The sequence below is a fragment of the Mercenaria mercenaria genome, chromosome 10 (genome assembly GCF_021730395.1).
Source record: "Mercenaria mercenaria strain notata chromosome 10, MADL_Memer_1, whole genome shotgun sequence".
NCBI classification, from domain to species: Eukaryota; Metazoa; Mollusca; class Bivalvia; order Venerida; family Veneridae; genus Mercenaria; species Mercenaria mercenaria.
Genome location: NC_069370.1, coordinates 77430641 through 77443096, shown reverse-complemented (window position 1 = coordinate 77443096; position 12456 = coordinate 77430641). Strand labels below are relative to the sequence as shown.

The following is a 12456-nucleotide window of genomic DNA, read 5'->3' as shown; positions in this document are numbered from 1 at the left end:
CTTACACGGTAATTCATATACTGTAGTCTTCAAGTGTAGCCATAAAAGCTTTTTGTCATGTAAACACTTTTCTTGACATTTAAGATATTGTCGTAAAGAGAAAAGTAGGTCCTAAAATAAATGAAAAATGAACACGAGAAAGAGTCTCAAAATAGAATAAAATAATACCGCCCGGCGCAGCTTAATCAAAAAGAAATGTACGTTCTCTGAACATCCTGTTGTAGTCATTTATAGCCAGGGTATAATCGAAACAAGTTTAAATAAAACTAATGCAACAATGCACGTAACAACGGCGACACAGTTGCCCGCCGACGTCACATATGAAGCGGGGGGAGAAGATCGTTTACGCATACATCCGTGACATCTAGACCCCTTACATTTTACGAACTAAACCAGTTCTATAATACATGGACTTTTGACAAATATTTTGGCAATAGTTAATTTGTAAGCTTACTTAATGTAAAATCGTTACATTTTATCAAAAATCAACGATCCGTAGTCAAAATAGCAAAACATTTGTTGTAATTACATAAATTAATTTTTGTCTTTATTCGTGTGTTTTCTTCCTTTTTACCTCCAATGAAATTAAGTAATCATCTTTTTTAATGTATGTGTTTTTTTTTTGTTGTAATTCCCGATAAACCTTTGGCCGGTGTTTGTCCATTGGAAGGACACAGTGGAGCTGTGTAAAACAAAATAAATGGTAATGTGGAGGTCGGACATTTGATTCTAAATTACTGATTAAAAAAAGAAGAAGAAAAAAAAAAACAACAGTTGAATGTAGATATGTCTGGAATATGTTAAGACTTGAATGTTTATACAAATAACAAGTCAAACCTGGCATAAAATGATGTTTTCGTACAGTATTTTGTAGACACCATATGTTTAAATACTCGTACTAGTACAACATAATAAATTGTATCGTCTCCATAAAATAAATGGCATAAAATATTTTCTCTGAAAATACAACTTTATACAACATTCTAACATGGCTCGATTTGATTTCCAGGTAAAAAAAGAAGGAAACCAAGCTCTAATATTTAAGAAATAATTTATAGCAAAAGAATGTTTAACACTATTTATGCACGATGGGCGGTCATACGTCGGGCGTAATAATTTCACGAGGGCGCAACACGAGTGAAATTATTTGTACGACGTATTTCTGCCCGAGTGTATAGATAGTTTTAAAACACGGTTTTGCTATAAATCGTTTCGATTCTAATATGCCCTTAATCTAAAACAGTAGATAAAATATAGTAGCGCTCTTTCTTTGTCGCAACAAAAGCATTGACGTCACCACACGTTAACGTGACGTCATTCTAGCACAAGAGTGTTTTAACAAAGAAAAGCATATTAGAATCTGCGATAAACAACGGTTGCGCGCGGACCGGTAAGAGAACACTACGACGTCAAATTGCAGCATGACGTCCAATACATTACTCCACGGGTAAATGAAGCCCAGCATAATATTTATTAAAATATGTCAATGAGCATGTCAGAATGAAAACAACCAAGGCCTTCTTGTAATTCATCGTATACTTACCACGGTTCATCGTTCAGATGCTTCAGTATTTAACCACTCGAGCTAACGCCCTTGTGGTTCAATTTCTACGCCCGTGAACCGTGGTAAATTAGATGATAAACCACTCCAAGGCTTTGCTTATTCTGTTAATTGTCTTGTAACCATATAAGAAAAATCAACAACAACACGTGTAGCGTTTGTTCATAGATAATTATTAACTTCCAACGTTTCGGCGTTAAGCCTTCCTCAGGGAATTTTTTGTTTTTTTTTCTTGTAACCATACAAATCCTGTCTCTTTTTTAAGATTACATACTAGTTATTATATTCTTACCGTAAAGAGCAAGTTTTTCCGTTTGCGCGAACACACCTGTGTAACGTTAATACGTTTCAGCAGTTGAAAATCAATAGTTCATAATGACGGAAACCATTTTATGAACAGGATTGTAAACACTGTTGTATCAAATTTCATTTTGCATTTGGGTATGACACAAGTCTTACGAACCTATAAATAGAAGAGATGACAAAAATGTAGCACATACATAAATTAGTAACAAAAAAACAAAAAAAACAAAAAAAACGTTTCGAAATGGACGTCGGAAAATTATGTCTTCTTGTAATTTTGAGTCAATTTGGAATTTTCTTTGCTGAAGGTAAGGATTCAAAATACTATCTTCCTTTACAGTTGTTTAACTGAATGTAAAAATTCTTTTTCGTGGGTCAAGATATGTATGTTTGTATATCTTCCCAGGTTATACGTGTTTTTTTTTTCAGTCTTGATTCTAATATGATTTCTCTTTGTTCGGTGTCTGTAAGACCTTCACCTTTTCTTGTTTCCGACTATGACGTACTAATATAAGGCGTACTAAGGCGTACACATACCTTTAAGTATTTTTTTTACACATGTTTTATTTATATTAGTCCAAGTTCAAGTTTTATTAAACAAATAAAAACTGGAATCGGGTGTTTGGCCTAAACTATACAATAGTTGGACTAAATTCTTCATTGACCGAATGTCAAAGACAATATTTTTATTTCTCATTGACCATTTGAACCGTCTTCTTTGTTAGGACTGCACTACCGCTCTAACATAAACCAAATTGAACGAGAGTAGGCTCGGGCATAGCTAAAAAAGTTTAGCTCAGAGAAATTCATATGCTGCCTAGGATATCTACGCGAGCATCCTGGATCAGTTAAAGTATGGTAGCCAGAACTAGCTCGGGCATAACGTTGAGCTTGTCTTTTGTTTGAACTGCCCTTTGGAGGCGGGAAATAGGGTTGGGGTGGTAAAGAAAACAACTTCACTTGCAATTTGCTCTTTACCCATTAAATGTGTGAATTAATTTAACCGTACAGTATCATATTTCGGCAGTCTGACTGAAGTACATCTCCTATTACGCTACGCATAGGATCTGAGAACGACCTATTCATAGCCTCGTTCTGACGACCCTTTCGCTAGCCAATCAGAGCCTAACTTACAACATCTTGCAAATCTACCTGTAGCCTTGACTTTTGGTATTTACAATTCTTATGTCCTAATGTATCAGATAGCCGGCTAGCTCAGTCGGTAGGCCACCTGCTTTGTAAGCGAGGGGTCCCGGGTTCGAGCCCTAGAATGACTGCAATTTTTCTTACTCTTTGACATTCGAACAAGTCGTCTGATTGGATAAAATAAAAATAGCAATACTGGAAATCCAAAATATACAGAAGACGAATGTGAATGGGTCGTTCTCAGATCTTCGTTTAGAAGATCAAGTACTTTAGTCAGATTGCATATTTCGGCGAAATGAGTATTTTCTCATTAATCATTTGTGTAAGATTTTGAAAGCGAGTATAACTAACCAAAAGAAAACATTGACCTTGATTTTAAATAATGATAATTGCACAATGAGATATGAGCCTTCATATCTTACTTGCTTAATTAAATTAATACATACAACATGATAACGTCATGATCAACACGTATACGTTTGTTATGTTCTTTGTTTGTATACATAGACCATTCGGTGTAATATTTAACTGCAACTCAGACTGGAATTGTGGCGATTAGGAAACTGCAAGAAATTAATGTTAATTAAACATGCCCCGAAGAATATATATTGAGAGTTTAAATATCAATAACAAGATGTGTGTCCATAGGACACTGTTGACCTTACTTTCAGTCACTGTACATGGTTTCATGACTAGGTGAAATATTTTAAGATATATTTTACACAAACTTCTAAGCTCTTTTTGTGTATTTTGACTTGACTAAGTTAAGGACAATAACTCTGGTCTGGCTGAGTGAAAGCCCAAACAATTTCACATGCTGCAAATAATCTTGTAATGTTTTATGACTGTAGGTCAAATACGTTTTGAGATGCGATACAAACATTATGCCTTTTTTTTGCATATATCAAGGGCCATAACCCTAGTCTGACCGACAGTTGTCCGAAACAAACACCAGGAGCACAACTTCACATGCATAATAATATTTCTATATTTTTTCATGACTTTTAAGTCAAATAAGTTTCAAGATACTTGCTAAACAACATATTTTGCATGTTTTTGACTAAGTCAAGGGCCATAATCTGGCCTGGCTGAGTGAAATCTCAAACAAAAGCAAAAAGGTGCACAAGGTGCAAGTATACGCTTAATTCCTAGGTCAAATACTTTTTGTGATATATGCGACACAAACGTTTAGCCCTTTTTATGCATACTTTTGACTAAGTGAAAGACCATAACTGTTTTAGCTTTAGAACACCAGCTGCACAACTTCTCCTGATTAATGGTAAACCTGTCAGGTTTGCTGACCCTGGATTAAATATTTTTGAGATATGCACGACACAAATCAGACGGACAGACGGACGTACATAGGCAACTCTGATACGATCCTCGTCCTCCCACCTCCCCATTTTTGGGAGGCACAACAGTGGTAATATATTGGATTGTATATTCTATCAATCGATAATAGAGCGGTCAGACGAAGATGCAGTATACAATATTCTTAAAGCTAAATTTATATAATGGGTTCATCTAATCTAGAGTGAAAATAACATAAAAAATCAATATTTCTGTGCTAAATGTACAATTTACATATGTGTACAAGCTGAACAACGTTGGGCATATCTAAGACGTTTTAAAAATGAGTTGCATGGTGAACTGCAGTTGGCTTCATTAGGTACATGTAATAATCATCATTTGTAACAACTGTTGTGTGTATGAAATGCCAAATAACTTCTGTCGCTACCAACTGTTTATGTTTGTGTGTCCTTTAACAAATTAAAGAAGTTCTCAAAAACCAGCCAGATGTCGCCGGCATGGGTTCGACCTGAAACCGATGGACAAAACGATTTCTGTCTGATAATACAAAAGCTATTGTTCCAATGCTGGCTACAGATATGGGTGTGCGCTGTCATTCGAAAACTGTTCATATGTAAATTGTTCTTTTTCAGGAAGCGAAGGAGATTGCAGTGCCTTCTGTGCACAGCCAGCCACGGGGCCCACATGTAATAACGTCACTGGTGATTGCCTAGATGGATGTCAGCCGGGGTATGGTGGTTCGAAATGTAACATTCAGTGTTGCTCATACTGCAAGGACTGTTCAATAACTCAGGGGAGGTAAATATTAAAAAACAATACTGATAGATAAATAGACAACTAAAAAGTATGAACACAAGACTGCAACAGAAACGTTTTGGTTTACAACGGTCAGTATTGGTCACAAGCAAAGGTCTGTTGTAGACACGTATCTTATAAAAAAAATATTTATTGTAGGATAAGTCCTTTAAACATAAAGTCAGAACCCGTCTTCCACACAGTATACTAGTAGAGTTGTATTTTATGACGTTAAAGGCGGCCCTCTTTCGAAATGCAAACGAACGAAACAGAACGAACAAGAGCAATTTTACACGCTAAATATCATTATTACTTGACACAAACTATTTCAAAGTCAGCATTCGGTCACTCAACAGCTTTGCTAAAATGATTGTATTCATATTTAACCGCTAAAAATATTAAGAAAAACTGAAGCTCTAAAGAAAAATACATTATAAGAAGAAAGTATTATGGCAAAAGGAAAATGATACTTCCTTAGTTAAAAATAATTATACGTCAGCCATATGGTGTATGATTACTGATATTGTCACGTCTGTAACATATTGCCATCGTCTGTAACATATTGCCTTCGATGATTTTCTTTTATTAGCGGTTTATTAAAGGTTAAAGCTTTATTTCTGCTGGCTGAACAAGCTTTATAATATGTATCGAAGTTTGGTATGGATTTATGACTCAAATGTTTTAACGTAAGTGCGAAAACCAAGCCGTTTGGTAAACATCTTTACTCTTTTTACGACCACGCCCCATTTTTAAAAGGTCACAACACATACATAGACATAAATATACAAGAAAAGTTGATTTTAACATAAAAGAAGTCATAAAACGTACAATAAAACCATTTTTGTCAAAGCTGTAAAAACATTGGACGTGTGAGCATATTTTGAGGAATTTAAATATATACACGTTTGTGTCCATTAAATACAGCGTACAATGTCATTTAAGCTACTCCCATAAACTTTCGGTCATGACTGCAAAATCTTCATAACAGTTTTCTTACATTAGAAATTAACATCAAGAGAGAGAGAACACTCCTCAAATATTTCATTCAGCCTTTCAAACGAGTTGTGTTTATATTTTCAACTTAACGGGGTCAGATTGCAGAAGTTGGTATAGGACCAATTAGCTTGCATGTCTCTTTAAAAAATGCAGTTTGAAACGAATGTTTTAAATAATTCCAATTTACCGAGTAACTATGATAAATGAGATATATATTTGCTATAATAATCCGTATTTTGTGACTTTTCCAAACTGGGACAAGGCATTAAAATTATGATAAATAATTTAAAATCTTATTAACAGAAGATCTCTCAAAGTGTGTGGTAAAATTTCTGAACTACTGATTCAGTAGTTTAAAATATATTTGCAAAACACATTTAAGTGTTGCGTTAGAAGATTACTTAAAGAGGCACCACAAAATAACTGTAGTCTTTTGTATTTCCATGATGGTAATTATACATGCTTTGCATGAAGAAAATGAGATATAACAAGTATCTAGTTACAAGTTGACAGTGACATAAATAAAGCCAAGACCATGTGTTTAATGTCTTGACATTTTATTGAATTAATGTAGCAATATGCACATAAATCAGTGTATTTAGTTAAAATTTCAATCACATTTTGTTTCTACAGTGTAAAGATAGTTATTCCTCTATATTCCGAAAAATATGCTTTAAAGAGATTGACTGAACAAGTTTGCAGATGAAGTTTTGAAAACACATTTATTCAGGTAGGGCCTAAATTGTCCACCTGAAAACTTGAAGAATAGCTGTATTTTACCTGTATTATAAGAATGATTTTCATGAAGTTTTTGTGGGTGAAAAAAGTAGGTCACTAGGTCGTGGTGGGTCTTTAATGTGTATGTACAAAGTATACTGTGTTTTTTCTTGTTATTTAGTTCATTGAATGACAAATATATGCAGTCCATTATTTATTGTGAAGCTATGACGATGATGATACTGGTTAAAAACCAGCTGATTATCACTTTAGGGAGGTCACTTGTTTCATTCACAAAAATATTGATGTCAACAGGGAAATTAGTCCTTGAGTTTTATTGATTTGAATCACTGTATAACTGAATGCCGTTACGAGGCTGCTGTAAAATGCTTTGAAGTAGTAGTATCTCCATAAAATATACATGATTTTGATTTGTGTAACAACTGAATCAGAATCCAGCTGTATGCATAGAAAGGTTTTTAAAATAGGTGCACAACGACCGGATAATAGAAAATATATTATTTTGTTTCGTTAAAGCTACGTTTGAAATACAGTGTACCATCTTCAGAGTTTATATTTACCCATTTGGAGTTTTAGGTAACTTTGCATACTAGTGATAACTGAAAGTAGCTCCTGCAGAGTAACTACAAGTACACTAATAACATGTACAACATGTATACTAACTACATGTACACTTTTACAGATCTTCTAAACATTCATGATTTCTGTTCTAAATTTGGTGCACTTTAAAAACAATAAGTTTTTATGTTTTTGAAGTTTCAGCAACGTTGAAACATTCCATTATATTCATTCATTTACGGCACCAGTCCCTTTAAAATTCACAAAAATACACACAAAACTACGAAATCTACGTATTTCTTAGTTTCTTACCAGTAAATTATTTTCATTTTTCACTCAAATATTTCGATAATTCGCTTTTAATTAAGCAGGTAATAAATACGATGGCGTTAAAGAATGGATGTGAAAGAAACTGATTTAGTTTTCATTTCACGTTTTAACTGAATGTTACCCATTTTCTTGTTCAATGCCAGTGGAAATATATATTTGATCTTCTTCACTGCGAAAATAGATATTTTTCTTTCTAATATTCAAATAAATCATGGAAAATATTTGATAAATGTTTATGAAAAATCTTCATCTCTGTTACCTTTTACTTTAAAATCAATGTGTGGTTATGGTCCTGTATATAATTATATATTTTCGACATTGTTAAGATAAATGTAATGTTGAAATTTTGATATAACCAAAGAGGGCGTTAGACATATGTTATGAATGCAAAGTATACACACTTGATAAAACTGCAATATTGTTGAATCAAGAAACCTGTCAATGTCGGTAACCAGTACTTTTAAGACGTAAATGATTATGTTCATGTTTGTTTAAAATCATACATCTGCCGTAAAGGTTTTAAACTGAAATTGTCCATTACAATAGATTTCATTTATGCTATATAGTTTCTAATTTTTTGTATACATTTCGTGTCTTCACTAAAAAGTTTATTCAAGGAATAAAAGTATCTTTTAAATAGAGTTAGACCATATGAGTAGTTGTAAAATTTGTAATTTGATAGTATTTGATAAAGCTGAAAACACTGCTTTTTCTTTCCGATATAATTTCAAGTTTTATATTTGCGACTGCACCAAACAGCACGTAGCTTCGGACTACTTTGTTATCTTCATACAACCAAAACAGGCAAAGGGAGATAACAATATTTTTTACAAACATGCAGAGTTACTAAATTTAGTATAAACAGTATAATTATTTTACAAGTGTAATGCAATTGTTCTTATGTACACGAATCATTTCTTATGCAAAATATGTTTATCTAGTCTGTACTTAGAAAAAGATCAGCCTTAGTTGGTAATTCAGGACTGAAACTCAAATTTTAAAAATACTTGAGGTGATATTCTTTTTAAATTTATGAAGTACAAGTGTTTAAGATTTAGACAAAGCTGTCACTTGACCATAATCAGACTGACTTCCTTTAAATGACGTTCTAATTATGTATCCCTGAATACGAACTTTTGTGTTTTACGCAAAATGAATTTTGAAGCGAGAACTCTTGTTTGAACTGCCCGGCGTCTCCATACGATATTTTTTTCGAAGGTGTACATGGAAAATTGGTCTTGTTCTAATAAATAGCGCCTCGTTTTGAAAAGAGGTCAGTATGGGTTTTATTAAATATCACAATTATATCTATCTGTCTGTCTGTCTGTCTGTCATGATTTTTCTCTCGATTATTTCAGTGTAACCGCTATTGAATGTAGCGAATGTGTGAAGGACTATTACCAGAGTGATGGGGACTGTAAGCCATGCAGTGAGAATTGCGCTAGGAATGAAAGTTCTTCATTATCAGTATGCAGACAGACAGACGGACGATGTGAATTCGGATGTCAGCCTGGCTACTATGGTGACACGTGCATGAGTCAGTGTAGCAGTACCTGCCTTGGAAACACGTGCAGTGCTGTTGATGGTAAAGATAATCAGTTTTCTACATGTCTTTTTTTCAGTGAGCTATTTGAATATAGCAGTGAAGTATATTAGGAAATTTCAGTGATCAAATGGAATTATGAAATAGATGAAATGCGTTTACAAAACCATTTGAAAACCTTGAAATGAACATGAAAGATGAAAATATCTTTCGCTCTTAAACTATCTCACACAACAGTAAATTGTATGTTTTTTTAAGTATCTTCAGTTAAAATAGCCCAATCCCTAGTTATTGATGTAGGTCAAATAGGAAAACAAACCTTTTTATACTTCCTAGGACATGTTTTAAAGATTCAAACTTGAACATCTGTTTCAGCTGAAAAAACAAAAACGCGCGAGTGTAGCCAGACCGGTTCTGCTCTAACTCCTCATTTCTGTAACACCGACTGTCAGAGACCATGCAACCACGACTGTTTAAGACGTGTAAATCTAAACAAGAGTTTGTAACGAGACTATATTGTTTGTTTTATATAATTAAATTATTCAAATTTCAGGAACATGCAGCAGTGGTTGTGTTCTTCCTGTACTGACGGGATCAAAATGCATGGCTTCCTGTAGTGAAGGTTGTGTAAAGCGCGAGTGTAGCCAGACTGGTTCCTGCCTAAACAGCTGCACTCCTCATTTCTGGGACACCGACTGTCAGAACCCATGCAGTCCCAACTGTTTCAGACCTGTTGATCTAGACACAAGAGTTTGTAATGAGACAACTGGCTATTGTATGCATGGATGTGTAAACAGTACATACTGGGATAGTAACTGTAGTACGGAGTGTAGCCGAAATTGTGCCAACCAGAAATGTGACTATTTAACCGGTGACTGTATGGATGGCTGCGTGGATGAATTTGAAGGTCCAAAATGCGCAGAAAGAAGTAAGTAGGAGTATACATATTGTTCAGTTTATAGACAATTTTATTTATGCTGCGTTCAAAGCTTTCTTGATATGCAGGCACATATTCGTATCATTTCTTCACTTTGGAAAATTACTTACATGGCTGCTTTGATAGTCTTTATGTAAAGCATCGATTGAATCAATCTAACCTTTCTTTACGTAAGAGGACATCATTGACGAGTGGTTTAGGACCTGGCTTTAAGTCACTTGTCCGTCAGTGCTGTAGGTTTAAAACCTCGTATAGAATTCTTTCATGTGAGGAAGCCACGAGCTGGCGTGCGGGAGGTCGGTGGGTCTACCCAGGTGTAAGGTGTCCACCTGTGCCTGTTAAACGCTCGAAGTGGTACCTAGTGTGTTTCCACCGTCAAAAACCGAAACGTCGTCATATAACCTGAATTGTTCGTAAGACCTGGCACTCATGAATATTCCTTATATTTCCGAAAATAATTCTCGGTGTCCGAAACTAAATAGCGACATAACTACTGCGTATACATTTCTTTACAATTTACCCAGTGTCGCATGTGCAAGTAGCTGTGCGGACAAAACCTTTAGCTGTCAGTCTCGGTGTTGTGGGTGCGAGTCCTACATCGGACCATTTTTTTCCAAATTTTATCTGCAAACTAGAAAAATTGCCACACTTAACTGACCAATCATTGATGAAAGAAATACACCTGTAGTCAAGTTAAGCCTTGTAGAAAATGTCCTTAAAAGTTTCGAAGATAAATGACACTTGTCACCAGCGTTTTCAGAAAATGAATACTACAAGAGAAAAACAATCGGAATTCGTGAAATATGTTGGAATAATTATAATAGAAATATTGTAATTGAAGGGAGGTAACAGAGATTCAGCTGTGCTTATCATGTTTCTTCTCGGTTATGTTTCCTGTCTATTGTAAGTTTACATTGAGGTCACATGCATTAAAAGGTATATCGACTCTTTTTTTATATTCGTATATTGTTTTGTAGATCTGTAATTATCATATTGAAAGGAGTGTATCATTTACCTGAAAAAAGTCATTCTGTGTCGCATTATGCAGCCACAGTAAATTGATTCTCGGCCACATTATTCAAGTGAAAATAACCATGACGTCTAATAGTGAGGTTTTCGGCGTTCACAGTTCAAAATTGCAGTTGAATATGTTTTAAGCCTATAAATTGGTTTCACTCCGGTGTCCACCAGAGACTAACAAGTCACTTAGGGTATTTGTTTTTTCCCCAACCTATTTAACATGTAGAACTTTCATATGACCCTTAATATCGATGTACTTATAGAAAAAAAGAAAAAAGTCTGATTGTTTGACAAATATTTAAAAAAATTATATTTTCAGTAAAGGCAGACAACACTGTAAGGACAATAGCAATAGGAGCAGGAGTTGGCGGCCTTGTTGTCATCATAATCATCGTTGTCGTAGTGATCGCGTGCTGGAGAAGAAAGAGAAATAAATTTTAGACATGCACAGGACGTTTTAGTGTTCTTAGTCACTCAGCATTTCATTAAATGTTTCTGTTTTTGAATAGTGATGATAGATAATGCTGACTAAACCACCTCCTAATTAACGCTACACATCGAGTACTTTAGTCAGATTGCATAACATAGATTCTATTTAGTTGTGTTAAAATTAAAGTCATCACCGAATTTAAAATCAGACTTAAAACCAAGAAAAAGACAATTTATCACAGTTCTACCACGTGTGCCATGGAATTTCATTCACAATGACTTATAGCCGTTTCCGGTTTTGTAAACCCGGTGTCAGCATAGTAATAAATTAATTAAATATTTTACATAGTTACAAAGGCATGCCTTGAGAGGCACATCACAGAATCATATCGTAACAATTCAGTATCAACATTAATATACAGATAGTCACCATTCTCTAACGTGGACTTTTCTAATATGTTATGTACAGCCTTGTCCCTTTTTGTGCACACTTGTTATAATTTGCAAAGTTTATTTGATTTTTATACGCGGCAAAAACCATTACATCTGAATGTCTTGAGAGCACCTTGCTGTATCACACTAGACAAACATATTGCCCATTGGCAGTAAATGACCACTGTTGATTCTGAGGTCATAGGATCAAAGGTCAATGATGGCAAAAGTCGTGATCACTGTCGTGTTTTAAACACTTATTTACTCCGTTCCTGTTGAACCCTAACAGATTTATTCAACACCGCCATCTTCAAAGATGTCTTCTAGCGAATATTGCTCCGCACAGCGCTTTGATTG

General features: G+C 34.6%; 2 protein-coding genes across 2 annotated transcripts in view; one reads left to right on the top strand and one right to left on the bottom strand.

Annotated features, from left to right (window-relative positions):
* LOC123561068 (acyl-CoA dehydrogenase family member 11-like) overlaps positions 1 to 12456 on the bottom strand; it is an 80319-nt gene that overhangs the window by 48831 nt on the left and 19032 nt on the right. The window lies entirely within an intron of this gene.
* Positions 2003 to 12101, top strand: LOC123561070 (protein draper-like). Its single transcript, XM_045353243.2, has 5 exons — positions 2003 to 2172; positions 4954 to 5119; positions 9097 to 9323; positions 9835 to 10209; positions 11558 to 12101. The coding sequence occupies exons 1-5, from the start codon at positions 2109 to 2111 to the stop codon at positions 11677 to 11679; spliced, it is 954 nt and encodes a 317-aa protein (XP_045209178.2). The 5' UTR covers positions 2003 to 2108; the 3' UTR covers positions 11680 to 12101.

Bases quoted from the DNA above. Each gene is read 5' to 3' on its own strand.
- LOC123561070 (XM_045353243.2), top strand. From the start codon at position 2,109: ATGGACGTCGGAAAATTATGTCTTCTTGTAATTTTGAGTCAATTTGGA. The intron at 5,120-9,096 runs GTAAATATTAAA...CGATTATTTCAG, and splicing joins TGTTCAATAACTCAGGGGAG to TGTAACCGCTATTGAATGTA. The intron at 10,210-11,557 runs GTAAGTAGGAGT...TTATATTTTCAG, and splicing joins TCCAAAATGCGCAGAAAGAA to TAAAGGCAGACAACACTGTA.